General features: G+C 39.7%; 1 protein-coding gene across 6 annotated transcripts in view; it reads right to left on the bottom strand.

The window, feature by feature from the left end:
* Window positions 1–2,416: 2,416 nt before the first annotated feature.
* The window catches only part of EML4 (EMAP like 4), a 145,548-nt gene continuing 126,258 nt past the window's right edge, over window positions 2,417–21,706 (bottom strand). For all 6 annotated transcript variants that reach the window (XM_040224554.1, XM_040224556.1, XM_040224558.1 and 3 more), the window contains 6 exons: window positions 17,896–17,984; window positions 16,415–16,512; window positions 9,783–9,870; window positions 9,050–9,148; window positions 6,102–6,232; window positions 2,417–5,223 (listed from right to left, as the gene is read on the bottom strand). In XM_040224554.1, coding sequence (XP_040080488.1) covers window positions 4,750–5,223; window positions 6,102–6,232; window positions 9,050–9,148; window positions 9,783–9,870; window positions 16,415–16,512; window positions 17,896–17,984 — 979 coding nt within the window. In that variant the 3' untranslated portion in view covers window positions 2,417–4,749. The remainder of the gene's footprint in view (window positions 5,224–6,101; window positions 6,233–9,049; window positions 9,149–9,782; window positions 9,871–16,414; window positions 16,513–17,895; window positions 17,985–21,706) is intronic.

Here is a 21,706-nt window from a genome sequence, read left to right as displayed (position 1 = left end):
GAGCTGGCGACAGTGCACGTGCGCCATCCCACTGACGCTGAGTCGTCAGCACCGGTGGCTACGCATATTCACCTCTGTCCTTGGGTGACTCCCTAGGGAAATTTGCTTTCAGGACTGCGTAGAGAGGAGAGGCTGGAGATTAAGGGAAGAAGCACTTGACTAGTGAAGAAAGAAGCTGCTATGCTTTTTAGTGAAACAGAAATTGCTCAGAGGTTGGAAAATAAGGGAGCAGTGTCTCCACACACATAGGTTTAAAATGGAACCTCAGGGACTGAGGACTCAGGAGCCAAGGCAGGCAGGCAGTGCAGAGGCGCTGGCAGGAGGTGCAGTGGGTTGGGTTGGAAGCTTGGCCCCCACCCCCCCCTCCAGTTGTAGGGCTGGCAGGAGGGGTCTTGTGCCAGGGAGGGGTCCCAGTCATCTGTGATTGTTCAGAGCCCAGAGTCAACCGTTTCAAAGCCTAACTGCTTTCTGTGATTTTTTTCGATATACTGGTCTCAAATCCTTCCTACCAGAAGCTTAGCCCATTTCATTCTCTTGTTATTAATAATCGCTATATTACTCTTCTGTAGTAAGCATCTCCTACAGTGCCCAGCTGCAGAGCTACCCCAGGGGCTCTGAGGCAGGAGGACCTGCCTTCAAATCTTGGTTCAGTCACTTGGTACTATTAGGCTGACCTCGCCTTTCATCTGTAAGTTTACTCATGTGTAAAATGGTGATCGAATGTAGGATGGCTGAAAAAATTGGTGGAAGGCTCTAAAATGTTAGTGTCAGCTATGATGGTTGAATAACATTTAGTTCTATATGGATGTGTCATAATCCATGAGCACTGAGTTTTTGTTTCCCACATTTCTTGTATTTTTGTCCTCTGAGATATAGAAGTGGTATCTTTTTCTTCCATATTTCCGATTGGTAAAATTAAAAATCACACGTGTTCAGTTCGGTAAGTTATGGTCTCCTGAGGATGTCACCCACGGATTCAGAAATGAAACACGCTGACATGTCTATAGGAACCAAACTTTCTTCTTCCATTTGGGATTATTTCTCTTTTAGTTCCCTTACCTTTTTTGTATCAGAGGTTATTGTAGAAATCCAGTTTTCCTCTGGGAAAGATGACTATAGTCCCTGAAAGCAGCAGTTGCCCTTTACAAAGGATTGCATCTACTTTTCAGGGAAAATGCCTGGAAACTTTTTCTAAGGTCCTTGAAGATGCCAGTCCTGGGCATCCTGGATGAAGGCAGCTTCTTCAGCAGAGCCTGTTTTTGTGATGGTGACAGAAATCCTCCCCTGGTGCGGACTGAGATGACATGGGGCCTCTGACGTTGCCCCGTCTCCTTTCCAAAATCTGTGAATCTTCACCCTCATCCTTTGCTTCTTCCTCCCTGTTTCTAAAGAATGCCTTTCTCCTAGTGTAAGGGGAAGAGGCTCCAGCTTTGGAGTTACAGCACATGGCGTCCAGCGTGAGGTCATGGGTGAGTGGACGTGGGCCTGCTCCTGAAGCACAGCCCACCCCGTGCGCTTATGAGGCCGGGGCGTTGGGGGTTCTGGTCGCACAGACTCCTTGGGCAGCAGCTCCGCTATGCTCACAGCCAGCGTACCTGCTCTTCAGCCTGTCTCCTTTGTCCTGGAAACCTGTTCTTGTCCTAAACTGCCTTTTAGTTCCCCCTGTAAGCTGGAAACATAGTTCCTTCTAGAACTTACACCACCACACCCGTATGTCCAAGATCTGATTTACCACTCTTTCCCCATAAACAGGTTCCTGGCTTGGAGCTCCTTTTTTATTCAGAAAAATCACATTGATTAGCGTGTCTGTTCAGCGCGTCTGTTCTGCTGCCTGCCAGCCATTGTGTCTCAGAATCAGTGGAGAGGAACTGCTGGCCCAGGATGCCTCTGACAGCTTAGTGTTTGTGAGAGGCTGTGAATATACATTCATAGTCACCATGGATGAATAAGGTGATGATGGAAACCCCATCATTTCCATGACTGTGAAACTGGGAAATGTATGGAATACTTAATTCTTCATAAAGAAAAATGTGTAGCAGCTAACTTACGGTTGCAGTGTGCAGAGGATGTGTCACTAAGCAACCCAGGAGAGATGGAGAAAGTGCGATGCTGAATTCACGGGCTTCCCACAGGCGAACACCGGGGAGGCAGGTAGCTAGGATCACCCAATGTAAACATCTGAGTGAGTGCAGACATGAAATAAATTAACATGAAGCTACTGCCTATTAAATGGAAGCATAAATCAGAAGTAATTTCCTCTAGCTTTATGAGATTGGAGCCTGTCACCACCAGAATGGCTGTATCCATGGCGGCAGTGGTCCACTGATGAATGTGTCCTTCTGGACTGTCCGTCGTGTCTCCTGATAACTGGATGGAACTAGCAGCATAAAGGAAGAAAGACCCAAGACACATTTAGAGAGACAAAAGAAACATTTTGATTATTTTATTTTTTAATCTTCAAATTTTTCTGTCATAAGACAGGAATGCATGGTAGAAATGGCTCAACAACTTCACATAAAACACTTGGATTCATTTTCATTCACAAGTTTTCCTAAAAACATCTACAATTTCATAATCCCACCCACTTCCAACCATAATCACAGATTTAATTGACTGTTAAACAGTAGTTGCCAGCAATAGAGAGCTGGAACGCTTTCTGCGTATTAGTAGTGTCTTTTTGAAACTACCACCCAAGATATCACAAATATCACGAATATAAATTTCATTGTACACAGCAACCCCAAAGGTGACTGATACCCCCGGATACACCCCCTGCTTGTCATGGAGAGCGGTATCCCCCAGGTACTTTACAAAATGCTTTTTTCTTCTTCTAGAATTACTTGTCATCTCCTATTATTTTGCAGGGTCTAGCACATGCTGACCTGATGATTCAATCACCACAGCTAATCGGCAAAAATATATGCCTGATACTGCTGCTGCCCTCTGATAATTATGTATAAACATACTGAAAAATGATGGGTTGCTTGGAGTCTCTCTTCTTTTGAAGAGAACTGTTTTGAGGTTTTTTTTTTCTGAACAGTTGTAAACAAAAGGAAAGAGATATACACAACATATACCTATACACAGAAACACACACTGAGTATTTTCAGTGTGGCGCACATCTTCTTGTATAGAGAGAGACACAGAGCAAGTGTCTACGCTCACTCACCCCTCACACATACCCACACCCTTACATACAGCATCCGAATACAAATGTGGCGAGTGTCCTTGGGCGTTCACTGGAGTCTGTATGTTACCAGATGAGGAGATACCTGACTTGTGTTACTCCTGAGAAGATGGAAGGGAATGACAGTTCTGAAGCACTTTGGAATGGCACAGTCACGTAAACACTCGCATACTTAAGACTTCTGGACTCATCTGAAGTTTCTAAACATGATCTAACAACAACAGAAAGATATCAAAACAATGCAGCAAGTTAAAAAATAAGTCTTTTTTATAATCAAAGTATAAACAAATATATAGGAAATGTATATTTGTCAGTAATTATTTTGAAAATAGGAAACACATACTTAAACAATCGTCTGACAAAACTTAAAAAAAAAAACAACAAAAACCCAAAACTATCCACTGCATAAAAATACATGCACTGCCCCCAGTAGCAGAGGATAGCCACTCAGAACTGCAAGGCTTAAAGCAACTCCAGCAGAGAAAAATCACCATATATGTAGGAAGTCTATTAAGTATGCAATTATAAAAAATTACTATGACTACTGTCACACTTCTGTAAAAAAGAATTTGCAATTTGTTATTTCATCCCTCAATCTGTATAAAAATTAGAACTAAACCAATGAATTTCAAGCACCAATTTAATCATTTAAACTTACTGTATTAATATTTCTGTTATTGAGGGAACAAATTATGGAGAAGGCTAAGCTAAAATTAGCCAAGTTTAGTTTTATAGGCATGCGGTTTTTTTTTTTCTTCCATTCACTTGAAAATGTTTAGGCCAGTAGAGGGATCCTTGGCGGAATCCATTATTTCTGAGCATCAATGGTTTAATATACATCAAAAGCTCTTTAACAAACCACTGCTTTCTTAATTCTAAGGTAAAATAGATTTGCGCACAGGAAATTCAGGGACTGTTCCTCACTCTGACTTAGAAAAGGCAGCACCCATAAGCACATCTGGACGCCTGCCGGCAGCACAAGAAAGCAGTGCTCCTATTCAGGAAGGCCATACCCTGCTCACAGCGACACTGCAGGCTTTTGTTAACTAAAACGCTTCCACTACATATCTGGGCTGGGAGGGTCTCAGGAAGAGTTTTTTTGGTTTTTGTTTTTCTGATTTTCAGCATCAGGAAAAAAAAAAAAAGCACAGTCTGAGCCAGTAGATGAGCAGATGAGTAACAGTGTTTGTGATGCCTCTGGTTGTTCCTGAAGAAAACCTGTTCAGATAACGAGGGGTTTATTTTTAAATCTATACAACTGCTGTTTTTGTTTCCAGTATTTACATCATACTACTCACATACACAGTAATTTCTGAGACATAATCAATGTTTCAGTCTTTTCCTACTATTAAGTTTGGTTAATTTTCAACACACGTCAAACCAAACCTTTAGGTTGACTGCATTTAAGAGACGGAAGATGAGACTGTTGAAAACAGATTATGTGGAAACCAAAACTCCACCAACAGTGATTCTTCATCACTCCTCAGAGTGTTATCTGAACTCTGCTACCACAAGACCACATGCAGTTGAAGGAGAAAGCGAGTCGCACCGAAGTCCTGGTGTTAGGACAGGGATGAGGGGTCTTGCTGGTCCCCGGGAACGGCAGCTCTGCTCTGCTCCTCGCTTAGCTCGTTGGCTAGCTCTTCATAAACAGGCTCACCGAGCTCTTCGCTGGCCCCCTCACTCTGCTCCTCACTGTGGTCTTCACTGGGCTCCACGGTCTGTTCCAGGCTGTTCTCCAGAAGTGTGGGGGAACTGCTTATGCGACTTTCTTCTTCAGCTGTCTCGTTTAAGGGCTGGGAAGGAGGCAGTGTGGGGGTATCAGACTGCACCACGCTCTCGATGGAAGAGGGAGGGGCTTTGGTGAGTGTAGGATCCGCTAGAGTCTCATTCTGAGGCAAAGGTAACTTTTCCACAAGTTTCCACTGAATGATGCTCATGTCTTTTCCACCAGTTGAAATCAGGTGACTGTCATTATGAGTAAAACTGACGTTGGTGACATGGCTGCTGTGGGCACTGTACTTGTGACTGGGAGCCTACGTGAAATAAATCAGACAGCAAAATTAAATTCATTCCCTACATGCCTACTGACAGCAACGGAGACTAGGTTAGGAAGGCCAATTCAGCTTGTGAAACAAGCTAAAAAACCACAGATCACTGGCTGAAGAAGCAAGCTAACAGCAATTTCCTTTTAATACCTGTTTATGTGTGCCTGGAAAATCCCATGAACAGAGCCTGGTAGGCTGGAGTCCATAGGGTCACTAAGAGTTGGACATGACTGAGCGAGTTCACTTTCACTTTTATGCACTGGAGAAGGAAACAACAACCCACTCCAGTGTTCTTGCCTGGAGAATCCCAGGGACGGGGGAGCCTGGTGGGCTGCCGTCTGTGGGGTTGCACAGAGTCGGACACAGACACGAATGAAGCGACTTAACAGCAGCATGTGGGAAACAAAGTAACTGGACAGTTGTACTTTTGGACTATGTTTGAAAAATGTCTCTTCTGGATGTCAGGTTGGTATACTTGTTAGGAGTTTAGTGACTATTCTGAGATGGCTAGAGGAGAATTTACTAGGTTGGTATGATTATAGATGGTTTAGGAGTCTTATAATGTTGATCATGTATCAAAAATAAAATATTTTAATATGTTTAGAAGAAATATAAAACTGCTAAGATATCAAAAAAAAAAAAACGAGTGAAACGTCATCAAGTGTCTTCTCTTTCACCACAATGAAGGAAAAGACGAGCACTGCCTGCATGGACTCTCACAGATGGCCTGTTCACTCTCCCTATGCACTCTAGCATTATGGAGAGTAATCAGCAACCCTACAAATATTTTCCCACCATTGATACAAAATTATCCCCCAAACAAAAGGCCCTAAATATAACACTAGTCTTTATTAAGTTGGCTTTACCTTTGCTTTGGAGCAGGGATACTGAAACAGATGGACTTTGCAAAAGTCATCAGCAACAGCTATCACCTTTCTGTTGTGGGACCGCACCAGTGCATTGATATCTGTCCCATCAGATCCTTCTGGCCAGACACCTTTGATATGGAAACATGGTGGGGGTGCAGTGTTAGAAAAATTAGTCTGAAAAATACAAGTGCCACGCTACATATATTTATTTTAGAAACATTAATTTTCATCTGTGTTCAGACTCCTAGCTGCTAAATTTCCCTTATAGATTTCTTAGTGCCTCAATACTTCATTCAAATGAAATTTTATTTGAAATCTAACTAATAATAATTAAACTGAAATATCCTCAAGATTGAAAATTTAAGACTTTAAGACTCAAAAGTACTCACTAGTAACCAGCAGGTGGGGCTAATAAATATAGCTTGTCTCAACGGGACAATAAGCTCCTGAAAGTTTCTAGCTGGAGGGGAAATCTCAGTTACTTCTGTACCAGAGTGCAGAAACAACCCGGGCACTAATTCTGCAAAGTGGACTCTAGGCAGTTGAGAATTTACATACTTTTTCACTGCTCCTTTTCAGGCAGGCACTTTAAAAAAAAAACAAAAACTTTTTCTTTCTTAATGGAAATGCATAGGTCATAATCCACTAGTCTATCACGCCTATCCATAGAATTTTCCTGGAACTATTATTTATGTCCAGAAATCGACACAGCAAATTTAATTATTCTGAATCATCCTGTGGCACTGGTGATGTTCAACATGATTAGCACAAATCCCTACTAGACTAAAAATAACACGTAAGAGTTGAGAAGCTGGCTTCCTATAGTTCAATACTGCTCTAGAGAACAATTTTTTTTGGGGGGGTGGGGTTTAATTTGGTAAAGACAAAACATTTAACACATTATTGACCAGGTAATTTTTGCAGAAACTAATGCCTATAGCCAGTGATTTGTTAGCTAAGTGAATACTGGAACATCTCTGGTCAATAACATTTGAGTAACAAAAGATGTATTAATATGTCTCTAGTCAATACGTTGACATCTGTTAATAAGTAAATTAAATATTGTGTCATTAAAATAACTAGGTAAGTTACTACCTATTGGCCACTGCTTCAGCTTCACCCAGAATAATGAATTTGTTTACGGACTTGTCAGGATTATTTTAATTTATTCCAAGCTTACTTAGTGGGCTTCTATATCTCTCTAGCAGTTAGTTTAGAACAAGTACTTATAATGGATTATTTTTTCTAATGCACACTGCATAAAGAAACGTTCAGCTCTACCACCAGGGTGGAGAGAGTCCAGCTCTCAGAAGGCAGAGATACACTGAAAAGGGAAAAAACCCTCCTATTTTGGGTACTGCTTTAGGTACTGGTGCCATATACATATCCAGAATTCTAATTACAGAGTATCCCATCTCTCTTTAATCCTAACTTTCTCAGAAGGAATCCTACAGTCTGGCAAAGATTGAAAAAACTGTCAAAGGACAGATTTCTAGAAATGTTCAAAATATCGTATTAGGAATGATCTCCACATTTTATCTTTAAATAACGTCTACTGAGAATGCCTTCATATGTCAACCAATGGTAGTGGGAAAGCTGGACACCCACATGCAAAACCACCACCAGCTGTTGACAACCACACAGAGAAAGAACCCTGGTACACCACCGGCAGGAATGGCAGTGGTGCAGCCCCTATGGGAAGCAGTCCAGCAGTTCCGCAAAAGGTTAACACAGAATTACCGTTTGACCCTGCAAATCCACTCTTAGGTATACACCCCAGAGAATGAAAACACGTCTACATTAAAACTTGCATGTTACTGCTCATGCCAGCATTATTTACAATAGCTGAAAAGTGGGAACAACCTAAATGTCCATCAGTTGATGATAAACAGTGTGGTACAGCTGTACACGGAGATATTCAGCCACAATGAAGTACTGATACATGCTGATACACAATGAAGTAATGAACCCTGAACACCTGTGCTAAAGGAAAGAAGTCAGTTTCATGAATCACGTATTGTATGATTCCATTTATATGAACTGTCCTGAGTATGTGAATCATTAAAAGAGATCAGTGGTTGCTGGGAGGTTGTGGAAGGGTGAGGTAGGGGAGTGACTGCTCACGGGCAGAGAATTTCTTTCTGGGTGATGAAAATGGTATAAAATTCGACAGTGATGATGGCTGCACAATCTGGTGAATATGCTGAAATAACCAAAGTGTACACTTGGTATATGGTATGTGATAATAAACCTGTTATTTTGAAAATGCTTTTTACTAATTTGAAAGCTTCAATTTTCACCTGGAGGAAAAAACACGAAAGGCAATCTGTAATAATCTGTAAATGCCTTTTCTTTTTAATTGTCTTATATTTATTAGGGGCCAGTGGATTCTGTAGAGAATAAACCTTGTATTGGTTCAATCCTAATATATTTAACTTCTCTGAATTGGACATTAATAGCAGTTAACACAAAAGAACACATGTAGGACTAAATGAAGGAAGTCAAAGAGAGAGACATACCCCATTAGGATATCTTATATGTGGAATCTAAAATATGACAAATTGAACCGATCTATCAAACAGAATCACAGACACACAGAACAGTCTGGTGGTTGCCAAGGGGGAGGGGTGTGAGAGGGCTGGACCGGCAGCGTGGGATTAGCAGATGCAAACTGGTGCATACAGAATGGATAAACAAGGTCCTATTGTGCAGCATGGGTAACTATATTAATATCCTGGAACAAACCATAATGGAAAAGAGTATGAAAAAGAATGTATGTGTATGAATAACTGTATCACTCTGATAGATAGCAGAAATTAACACTGTAATTCAACTATACTTCAATAAAAAAAGAATACATGCAGACTGTTTTTCATTTAGAAATTTAAGTATTGCACACAAAAACAGCACCAGACCGACTTTCCCATCGAGTTCAATGTCCTTACCAAAGACTTGGAAGCCTAGCACACAGGTGTATGTCGTCCAATTGATGTCCTTACATTCTGATCGATTTCTCATCAGTTTGCAGCCATGTTCAATGTCCCCTTTAAATTTAGAAACAGGAAGTATATTCATAGTGCTTGTGTACAAATGGGTTTGAAAATGCATCTTGATTCAAACTAGCCATGTTTACTTGTACTTATAATCCATACACTGAAACATATTAAGACACAGTTGAAAGGAAAACAGTGTTTACCATGGTTTTAGATCCCTGGGTCAGTAAGATCCCCTGGAGTAAGAAATGGCAAACCACTCCAGTACTCTTGCCTGGAAAACTCCAGGAACAGAGGAGCCTGGCAGGCTACAGTTCATGGGGTTACAAAGAGTTGGATGCAATGAACACTCACGCACACACAGAAGGATAAACTTTCCCACTGAAGTTATTTTTTTTTTCTTTAAAAAGCATAAATACCCATCCATTATACTCCTTCCTGTCTCTAGGAAGAGCTGTTAAACACAGAACCATCCAGAGCAGGATCAGTCTCCCTGAATAATTTCTTATGACATTTGAATGAACTGATTACTTTCTTTGAGGTTCTCAGTCCTTGGCCGGCTTCGAGTGCTGCATCAGGTTAGAGGGGCCGCTGTGCAGTGCTGCACATTTCAGACTTCATGGAGCCTGCTCTTTACTACCCCCCGACAAACAGACCTCAGCTGTATGTGAGCATTCATACTTACAGTACAGGATCTCATAGTCTCCCGAGTTAGACATTATATACTTGTTGTCTGGGGACCAGTCAAGGTGTGTGATATAGCTGGAATGTCCCTAGGAAGTAACACATCAATCATTAGAATGTACTTAAGAGTTCTGAATGAATGATAAGTAGTCTCACAGTTAACACTGTCTTCTTGGTAGCCATTCACTGGGAATTCCTGAAGCAGAGCAGTATCACGGCCTCTGGAACTAAATGAGGCTTATGGTTTGGAGCAGGTCTTTGGTTGGGAGCCAGAACTGTGGGACTGAAGAGAACTGACCACAGTGGGAAGGGTAAGCACTCGGAACCTGAGAGTACCCTGCTGATGCCCCCGCTTGGATGCCATCACCGAGCACAACCAGCGCTACACTTCCAGGGAAGACAGTCTCACAGGGCGCTGAAACAGACACTACAACCTTGGGCCTTATTTCAAGTCACTAGTGGCCCTAATTAGAGTGACTTCATTTTTGAGAATGAAATCTTGGTTCCAGGTTGTATAAAAGAAGAGTACAATTTTCCTGGTCTGTTTCTTGAGTACCCATGGCATGTGGAGAGCCCCTAAAAAACTCCTATCTCCAAAGAATATGCTGGGGAAAAAGTTACCCAATAGCACACTCCCTCAGATCAACTGGATCCAAAAATTAATCATCTATCTGACTCTTTATACAAAAAGACAGATATTTTTCTGCTTAGGTTTTACTAACACTGGGAATTCAAACAAAAAATTACTAAGGTGCCATATTATGCTGGCTTCACATGTAAGCATTTGATGATTTTCAATAAACTACTGCAGATAAATCACATATGTCTTACAGTTTACACTAAAGCCAACAGAGACTCAAAATCACTTATCTCCTATACTGTATTAAAACATTTATTAATAATTTTGATTGTACTTTTTGAATTACTAGCTTTCTGCTTACATGGTTTGTATTTTAAAAGTTAATAAATTCAGGGGCTTTCCTGGTGGCACAGTGGTAAAGAATCCACCTGCCAATGGAGGAGTCATGGGTTCGATCCCTGATCTTGGAAGCCCCACATGCCTTGGAGCAACTAAACCCAGGCACCGCAACTACTGAGCCTGTGCTCTAGAACCTGGGAATCGCAATTACTGCAGCCTACGAGGCCTAGACTCTGTGCTCCACGAGAGCAGCCACTGCAGTGAGGAGCCCGAGCACTGCAGCGAAGAGCAGCACCCAGCAGCCACCACTGGAGGAAAGCCTGTGCGGCAACGGAGACTCAGCACAGCCGAAAATACATTTTTAAAAAAACGTTAATAAATTCAAAATACTTTTTAATGACTTACACAGAGTATTTTAATTATTCCTGGAGCCTTCTGCAGTTCAGTGACATGTCCTAAAACCTCCCTGGCGCTATAATCCACCACAGTGCTGTATGGAAAATACCCACATTTATACATCTGAATGAATTTACGTGAACTTGAGAACCATGAAGCTTCCTGAAGTCACTGGAGGTTAGGTGGTATGTCAGCAAACAGGTTAGGAATTACTTGCTAGGCATGTGGGAGACCTCCCAACTTAACAAGAAATCAGTGCCAGTAAGATGTCTATGGTTTGTGGATATTTTCTGAATATGGCAGAAGGACGGGGTCTCACAGATCTTTTTCACAGGGTTCATCAATCTGATGCCTGGCTGGCATCCAGAGAAGCCAAGCTTCTAAGACAAGAACACTGGCACTACATGAATGAAGGATTTAACTAATCACGGCAAAGCACTGTCCTCCAGGAAGCATTCCTCCTAACACAGTGCTTAAAAATACTGTTTGAATCTCTCTGAAGAGACTTTAATAGTATTACTTAGAAAAGAATCAAAAGCACTGTATGGATACTTAACATTCATTTAATTCACTTCTGTGTTGGACACGATGTATTTAGATGGTAAAAAAAATCTAAATATCAAGTAAATTCTCAGAAAGAACTTGAGTAGGAAAAGCCCCCAAATTTAGAAAGCTATCAATTCATACTGGAAAACAAAGTATTTTTTCCCTGATATGGAGTCCAATAAAGAAGCAAAGATGAGATGTGACTTTCAGCTAGGAATCTATGATGCTGCCTTCCCAGCTTCCACTTCAGAGTGTCCTTGTCTCATCTAACTCACAGGCCATCAAAGATACATGCATACATTGGGGGAAAATCCCCTCAAATGTCCCCCCATAGACAGGCAAGACATGGTTGGGAGCAAATAAGTATACCTCCCAGAAGAGAAGAGTCTTCTAAGCTGGTGTGTTCATTAGTGCCTTTAAGCAGCTGAATGGTGTAACCACAGTAACAACCACAAGTGATGGTGCCTGAGAATACACTCTGGAAAAGTCTGAAATATTTCAGCTAAATCTTTTGTTAATCACACAGAATGTCATCACCTACATCAGTGCTTCGCCACCCTGGCTGTAGATTAATATTATCTGATTAGTTTTCAAAAAAAGTACCGAGGCCTTGAGTTCATAGGGCACTAAATTTTTCCTAAGTAGGTGTCCAGGTGGATGCTGGTCGGTTAGGGGGCCATGATGCTAAGCCATGATGAGTCTGACAATGAAGCAGATTTATTAACAGGGGGCTTTCTTGGTTTGGATATTTGAAAAGCTCATGGCAGTTTTTCAACAGGTGCCAAGTGTTGAGGGATCTGATTCTTAGCGAGCCCAATGACACTCCCCAAAGAATCAATTTTCTATTATTTAACAGGTCCTGACTGGTGGTAAAGAACCTGCCTGCCAATGCAGGAGACGTAAGAGATACAGGTTCCCCTGGGTGGGGAAGATCCCCTGGAGGCAACCCAATCCAGTATTCTTGCCTGGACAATTCCAAGGACAGAGGAACTTGGCAGGCTACAGTCCATAGGGTCGCAAAGAGTCAAGACACGACGGAATCACTATCTAGGGCAGTGACATCCAACGGATCTTTGTTATTGCAGTGATGAAAACGTGTGTATCTGTGCAGTCCAATGCAGTAGCAGCCAGGACCTGCGGCTCCTGAGTACTCACAATGTGGCCAGTGTTCCCAGGGAACTGAACTGCAGTTAATTTCATAAAGTTGCCGTTAGTAGCTGTGACGCTGAACAATGCAGGCTGAGAGGAGCCCATTGTTACTCTACTGATTTGAAATACCTCTTGTATTATCTAGTAAATTTCCATATAAACGGAGATCTGTTTTTGGACTCTCTTCTCTGTTCCATTAGGCTATCTACCTATTCCCAGCCAACTGTGATAGTTTTATAATGTGGAAAATCTCAGATGAACTTTAGAACGATTTTATCAAGCTCATAAATATCATGAGAATTTAAGTAAGAGTGCATCAAATTTAGAGACTGATTTGTAGAGAACAGATATTCTGTCAAGTCTTTTCTTCCAGAAATATGCTATGTCTATTTTTCAGTCCTTAGTTTGTATTTCAGCCATGTTTCACATAGCTTCCTGTGCTTTCCTTGCTAAGTCTATTCTCAAGGCATCCACAGTTTTTGTTATTATTGCAATTAGGATTCCCCCCCGCACCCCATTACATTTTTGATGTGCTTTGCTGGTTTGAGAGAAAGCTAATTTCCAGAGGATCAGCCTTTCTAACTCAATCTTCAGAGTGTAGATATGTAAAGTATATTTATCCATTCCACAATCTCTCCTTTTCAGTGCCCAGCTAAATCTCTGTATTTGCTAACCTCTTTTGCAGTTATGGGTGGCAGAAGTCACTGAGTGGGGCTACTAGGGAAACTTTAGAACTGACTTAGGAGGAAGAATGTCTTTTTTCCCCTGGCTCTGATTCTTCCTGGAACCAGGACATGATGACTGGAATTCCAGCAGCACCATACTGAGGATGATGGGAGTAGAAAGAAAGAAGAATCCTGAGTCCCTGGTGACTTCTTTTAAATGAAAACATAACCCCCATTTGTTTAAGCCACAAAGGATTGCAATAGAATTCCTGTTACAGTAATATTGAAATATATACCGCATTAGTATTATGGGTAATTTTCTTGGTGATTTCCAGGTAGACAGCTTAGAAGTCTTTTACTCTTCTCTTTGTATATATATTTTCATTTACCAAAATCCTGACCAAAAAAGAAACATTTTACCAGCAATTCTTACCTATTTGTAATGCTTTTTAAGTACATCACTGCAACTTGAATACACACTCTTTCTCCTGGGCTCAAATCTTGGAGTAGCAGTGTTAAAAGGCATGCGGGAATTTGAGTCAAACAGAAAGGTACTATGTTGGCACTCAGGGACAGTTTCAGCTGCTTGCTTATCACTTATTAGAGGGACACTTCCTAAAGTTCTAAGCCCAGTATGTTTCTGAAGCTATAGGGTCACTTAAATGTTAACTAGTAATAACAGGAAATACTGGAAACAAAATAGAAAACAGCATTTGTGTTTGGAACTTTGAGAGTAGGTCCAGTTGCCACATTTAAAATCTTTACAGCAATCCTATAAAAGTAGGAACTATTATAATCTCCAATTTTAAGAATTAAGATTCAGAAATTAACTTGCCTAAAGTTGCAACCTAGAAAGTGGCCAGGCAGCATTAGCCCAACCTTTTCTGTCCTATATCATAGCAGACAACAGATAAAAGCAGACATGAGGTTATAAGAGCAGCTGGTGGAAGCAGACAGCAAGGAGGAGTGAGAGCTGGAAGCAAAGCACAGAACAGAAGATAATTAGAAAAGCAGAGTGGTTGAGCCTTTCATTATAGCCCCAAAAAGTATTATAAAATCCCACAGTTCTTAAAGACATGTCAGCATAATACTTTCATATGCTCTGAAGATACAGGCTGCCTAACGGGAGAAGGCTAACTCAGCGTCATGCGATTGATAAACCTGCCACTTCTCAGCACTTCCACGGTCCCCTCACTGCCAGTGCCACACGCTGCTCTTCCCGCAGCAGGCGCTGCGCTCTAAGAGCAGAGATCACTGCCACCCATTATCAACAGATCTGAGGCACTTCTGTACCTCGAGACGGCTGCCCTACTAAGAGTCAGGAGAACAGGGTTCAGGCCCCAGATCAGCCACTATGTCAAGATGCGATCAGGACAAGCCACTTACCTTCTCTGAAGACTGAAACTCAGGCTCTCGGTCTGTAAAATGAGGTCTGAGCTAACGTGCTACTGTAGAATTTTATGATTCCACAAGATTACATTATATTGATATTACTCTACTTATTAAGACATGGACTTTTAAAAACAGGCTGGGGTAAAAAATAATTAAGAAAATTTTGGTGCCTGGCAGGGTAAACTTAAGTAGTCTGCAAATCCCTTTCAGTGGAACATTTGATCATGCAATATACAATGATACACTGTTACTCTACTATTCCATATCCCAACTACTAAGATAATAAATTGATTAAAAGATGTAATTTAAATAAATTAATGGAGACCGATTCATAATTTTTGTCAAAGTCAATAAAAATATTTTGGGTAAATTATAAAATTACAAGGTTGCCTGTAGATTAGTTTACTGGCTGGTTTTGGCACATGATACAAAATATGCTCCCCCCTACAAGAAAAAAGAAAATAAACCAAAAAAGGCAGTCTCTTCTCTGAATAGTAAATGGCCTGGGTTTTACTTATGTATTTGCTTTTAAAAACTCATTCTTTTATTCATTGCCCTAACATTCTTCTGTGGTAAAGACTGTTGAAGAATCTGTGCTACTAACTCATCAAGTAATTTGCTAATCCTAAATTGATTGCTAACATGATACCAAACCACCTCATTTTCTATAAAAACCATAGTTAACATATATTGAGTACATTTATTTGTCCAACATTATTACAAGTATTTTATATGCCTTGTTTCAATCCAGTGAAGTAAAAAGTACTACTAAATTCACTTTATAAATGAGAAAACTGAAGTAGAAGGTTTTAAATAACTTGCCCAAGGTCACACTTGTGAGTAGTGAAATGAGAGTGAAAATCTAGGTAGTTCAATCCAAAGTTTATCCCCATAACCACTATGCTATACCTCCTGCCTTTTTCGTTCTGTCCTCAGTTTGAATATGTACTTTTAGAGGACAATGAACAGATCTTAGGTGTATTCCCAGTGCCTGGAACGCTTCCTGAGTTAGCAAACTGCCTGCGATAAGATATGTACTCAGAATGTCTGTAACTGAACCTAAACTTCATCTTACAATAATAAAACTAATCAATCAGAAATGCAGTAAACTAAAGAAAGTATGCTTCTATTCTTCATATAAATTATGTTCTGTTTAGTGCTACAGAGGTCACATGAAAACGAAACTGCAGTGTCAAGGATGGGTAGGATCATAGGACACTGAGCTTGAAACCTGAGAGATACCCTTCCATTCCTGACTTACTTCATCTTAAAAAAACATTATTTTCTAAGGATTTCCTAAGGAAGTAGCTTTGATATCAGAAACTGCATTAAAACTAGCAGTTAGAGAGAGACAAGTATTAAACTTTCATCAAAGGAGAAATCTTTCTAGAACTTCAAGTGCACTGCAAAATTCTGCTGTCAGGTAATGTCAATTTTCAAAGAGAGAGACTGAAGTTCAATCTCCCAAGTTTAAAGGTGATACATCAATGCAAACATTTAACTCTTTTTACAAAGTAAAATCTTCCAACAATTTTATAGGCCAATTTATTTCCCTTTACTACTTACAGTGCACTTTCCATGTCTGCTATACTTTCTTCCATTTTCTGAGACTGCATAGAGGTAAATGAAGTTGTCATGAGATCCTACAGCTAGGAGGGTGCCATCTAGAATGAAACAGGAAAAAAATGTCGAATAGAGAAATACACTGACAGGTTTATTTACCATCACTTTACTGGACCGATACCAAATGATATTTTACAAATGTTGTTAAATCTCATCAAATTAATTATTATTTGGTGTTTAATGAATGACTCCTTCCATCACTAAACATACTTGAAAACCAAATGGTCATCTAGTCAAGCGCACAATCCCTTCTTGGAAATGCTCCATGGGCCTTGGACTCGGACCTTAGCTTCATCTCCTTCTAGTTAGCTACAGACTAGGCCCAAGGAGGTTAACCTGGTTTATAGGTTTAAGTATACAGGATTCATTATAGCAGGCAGAGTGTACAACTGCTCATTTCAACCGAGGACATGTGATCTCTCCAGTTACGGGGTAGGTTCTCTTGGGAAGGGACTGTGTTCTATCATCTCCTCCACTGTACTCACATAACAGATGGTCAATAAAGTTCATTTGATCTTGGGGTTTTAAATGCTCAATTTGAGCAGTTATTTGCTATTATAGCACTGAAAAAAGCCAAAGTAAAACAGAAAAGGTAACCTTTTCTTCTTCAGAATAACTCTTCCCAAGCTTATACCTCAAAGCAAATCCTTTTCCTTCCTTGTTCAACACAGAGAAGAACGTTCTTGGCTTCCTTTGAAATGTCTTAGAAGCCATCAAAAAGATCATTTCGATTTCACACTGATCCAACAACTACTGGAATACATTTCTGAATATAAGAAAATGTCACTTGAACTGTGTGGATTAAAACCATATTAATACAGGGAAAAAGGTGTTGGAAACTTAATAAACATTCTGAATAAAATAGAAAAGAATTACTCAAAGTAGCTAAATGAATTGATCACATTCTTATAATGAGTTGCTGGGTATTTTATCTAATTAACAAACCAATCATTCCTATGTAAACAGTGAAAGGCAAACTAGAGAGATTTTTTAAAAAACTTGAAGGGCCTATAAAATTTGTATTCTTTGGATATTATTATAATTTGTTTTATATCCTCTTATATACAAAGAAAAGATTGCTAAATTTATTAACATTCAGCCTAATACCTACTGAAAATTCTAAGTAGGTGTAGTTCAAAAAAGAAAGGTATTTGATTGCTCTGTATTCTGCTTTCAACTGCAAATGCAGTTGTAACAGTTTGTTCTAAATTTATGTTTGCTTGATGATTTAGAATACTGTTTAACTTTAGCAGATCTTTTGCAGTTTCCTATAGCAGAATTAAACCTACTGTTGGGGAAATATATTCAATACTTAGCAACTTTAGAGAGCAGAGAAAAAAGCAGTCAGCATTATTGGAAGTGAAAATATATAGTTACTGAGAAAAGCCGTAAATGTCCCCTGGAGTGGGAGTAAATCTGCCTACCTATTGAGTAGCGCATCACCGAGAGCTGCTCATTCCCGTCTGTGTGGATAGAAACTAGATCTCTGGTTTCTGCATCCAGAACAAACCACCTGTTAAGAAGTAGAAAATCAAAATTTTCCTCAGACATTAGCATTTATCGAAAAAAAAAAAAAAATGGCTGCTGACTTTTTTCTCCTTTTAAAAAGAAATTTTAATAATGCCCTAAATCTGGACATGTTACCCTTTTCTAATGAAGGATGAATTTATTTTGCAAAATGTTACTAGATGCAATATACTTATACATATGGGCCTAGGCATGTTCTCATTTCTATTTAGATATTCAGTGAATGACAAAGGTGTCTCTTTGAGAGGCACTGTCCAAATAGAAAATGACAAGATGATCAGTGTTTTTGAAAATTACACTAGAGCCAGGGAAAAGGAAATGAGCTAATTAAACAAAGCACAGGATTCATGTTGATGTACGGCAAAACCAATACAATACTGTAAAGTAATTAGCCTCCAATTAAAATAAATAAATTTATATTAAAAAATAAATTATGTTAAAAAACAAAGCACAATTAAGTGCTAATCTCACCGATGGTGACTACATATAGTAGAGGAACTCAGAAGGAGAATGAATAGCATAGAAATTGAATAGCCTAAGAATGAACAGGCATAGAAAAACCTTTAGGGAGGATGTATCAGTAGAATATAGGTTGAGCTGCACATTGAGGGTGAATTACAGGCAGTTCATGCAGGAGGAGTGACAGCTGCACTGCCATGGAGGTAGAAGAAGCATGGATAGTATGACGGTGGGAGGGAAAGGCAGGCCATTCATTTGGTGAGATTTCAAAGGGACCAGCAGGGGGCACTCTACCTCTCCAATAACCCAAACACCAGCATAGGCAACCTCAATCTCTGAAAAGCAGTTTTTCTATCACATTTATAGGAAAAGTCAAAATGTAAAAGGCCTCTTGATAGGTAAAACAATGACATATCCAACTACATAGTAAGTGACTCTCATGAGACTCTTTTCTAAGAGCAGGGTGAGATACGGGGTACAAAGCAAAGACTGGGAACTAAGAAAGGACAGATAAAGGAGAGAAGCAGGTTACAGACAGCAGGCACAGTTAGCTGGAGGAGCTCAGAGTTGCGACTGCCTGGCTCAGATCAGGCACTAAATAAATATTTACAGAATGGACAAATGAACAAATATAAAATGTCTTGAACATGACAGATGCTGTTTTAGTAAGAATTATGTAACTGTGTGTAGGAAGAAATGGAGTGGAAAGAATGGGACAAAATTAGAAAAATAAAACCACTATCTTAACTTCATAGAACTGAATGGGACAAATGAGCAGCAAGTTTTGTTCTTAATTACTCAGATGGGAAAAGTTCCGCTAAATTCAACAGCAGGAGTCATAGCGACAGTTCCTTTTAGTCTTGAAGCATTACAATAAACATCTGAAAAGAGACCGCTATTCCTGCAAATAACTTGTGAGTTATGGGTTGAAATTTCTAGGTACTAACCTAATTAATCATTCTGCTTTTTACTCAGGTAAGAGAAACAGCTTCTATTTGTAAATATCCAAGTTTATGAAAAGCCAATCAGCAGGAAACTGGCACTTTGAAGCCCTGGGCTCATGGTTTGATCATTTCTACTTCAAAAGGTGCATAAGAAACATACTTTATTGCAATTGGACAGTACGCAGAGATTATAGGTTTCTTCTGAGAATGTAATTCATTCATCAATTTTTATGGTTGCCACCGTGAAACTACTCTTTAGCCAAGAAATGCCAAAGCTGACGCCAAGTGAGGGAACAAATTATAATTCCTTTTCAGAGTAAAGGAACAAAATATTATCAACTTAAGAGTGAACAGATATGCCTGAAGAACAATGAGACACAACACTGCTCTGTGGGCTTTAAGTTTTTAATGAGTTTATGTAAACACTTCACTATACTTTCTTAAGCATTTAAAATTACCAATTTTTATTTTGAAGAAGCCTTGACTGATATTGTTTCCAGTTCAATCTTCCTAGGAAAACTGAAAACAATTTTACTGCTCTGAAAACTCTCTTTAAAAGTAATTTTTTTTTTTTAAAGGGAATTTCCTGGTGGTCCAGCGGTTAGGACTCTGTACTTCCACTGCAGTGGGGGATGGGTCTGACTCCTGGTTAGGGAACTATGATCCGACATGGCAAAAAAAAAAAAAAAAAGTAATAAAAAAACCTCCAGAATGTCTGTTGGTATACAATATGTAGAACCTAAAACTGAGTTATTTACTGGTGAGAGATGGTAGCTCTCAAAAAAGAAACAAACAACAACAATTAAAAAAAACAAACAAACAGAAAACCCTCTGGTTACTTTTTCTATTTCTTTAATTGCACATGTGCGCACCTAGTCGCTCAGTTGTATCTGACTCTTTGCAACCCCCTGGACTGTAGCCTGTCAGGCTCCTCAGTCCATGAGGATTCTCCAGGCAAGAATACTAGAGTGGGTTGCTATGCCTTTCTCCAGGGGAGCTTCCAGACTCAGTAATCAAACTGGGATCTTCTGCATTGCAGGGGGATTCTTTACCAGCTGAGATACGTGGGAAGCTATCAGAGATTAATTCTTTCACTTGTGGCGAGTAATTTTTTAGTAATAGTTAAAACAACTTTGTTGTGAAAACTATACAGCAATAATTTTAAGGCTCCCACCCTTTTCAGTGCATGAATTTACATTCTACCTTCAGAAAAGACTTTCTAGCTCAGGACCTCTATCTTTAACGAGAGTATGGAGAAGTGAAGGAAATTTTCTACAAATAAATAATTTAAGTTTTCACTGTGCTGAATTGGACTCTCATTCTAATCTAGAGTATATACACTGGAACCAAGCTTCTGTTTCAAAGAATCATTATGGGGCTCTATGTGGCCTAAAGAATCTTTCTAAATGGAACTACTCAGCATCAGAGGTGGGAAATCTTTGACCATATATTTAAACTAATCTGATTGTGAGTCAAATAACCACACACACTACCACCATAATTTGATGACTTAAAAAACAAACAAACACACATTGATTTCTTTAGTGGTAAAAGGAGAATCATAAGATTTCAGAGCTGGAAAGTATCACATGTTAAAGTCTCTAAATGAATCTATATCTGTTCATAAAATGCATTAAAAAATATTCATCATCATATAAAGTGTATCCTCTGGGTGGCAGGTTTGCAACTTTTTCCCAACTGCTTTTATGATCATGAAGGATCATGAAGTTTCAGAGCGGGGAGTAATCACTGAGGATGTGGGGGTGGTTTAGGATTTCATCATATCAAATGTAGTAAGAATCAGGTGGACAGGAATAGGTAAGAAAGGACAGAAAGGGTTGAGGTGTATCTAAAGGACAACAACTTAACCACTCTGGCTGGAATGGTGAGGGAAAGATTTTTAATGCGCTTTAAACGCCAGGCTAAGAAGTTTGGATTCCACTGTTTAGCTATCAAGAGGCCTTTAAAGGAATGTTCTATTTCAGTTAGTTCACAGTTTCTTGCGTTGGCTCAATCCACTTCCTCTGCCTGATATGAGCTCCTAACTCTTCACTGCCTTCTTAAGATCTCAGAACTCCTACAAGGCAGGACCAGCTCCACCTCCTTTTCGAGGTGCTCTCTGACCACTTAGGTTCACAGTAATTTCTCTGTTGATCTTCAAGTATTACTGCTTGTTTATTCAAGTAATACAAGATCAATATGCAAGCAGCAGTTGTATTTATATATACCAGCAATGAATATTCTAAAAATGAAATTGAGAAAACAATTTCATTCAAAATGGCATCAAGAAAATGAAACACTTTGG

The sequence above is a fragment of the Oryx dammah genome, unplaced genomic scaffold (assembly GCF_014754425.2).
Source record: "Oryx dammah isolate SB20612 unplaced genomic scaffold, SCBI_Odam_1.1 HiC_scaffold_25, whole genome shotgun sequence".
Taxonomy (NCBI): domain Eukaryota; kingdom Metazoa; phylum Chordata; class Mammalia; order Artiodactyla; family Bovidae; genus Oryx; species Oryx dammah.
The sequence above is the reverse complement of the archived record's forward strand: the minus strand, read 5'-3'. Positions and strand labels throughout refer to the sequence as shown.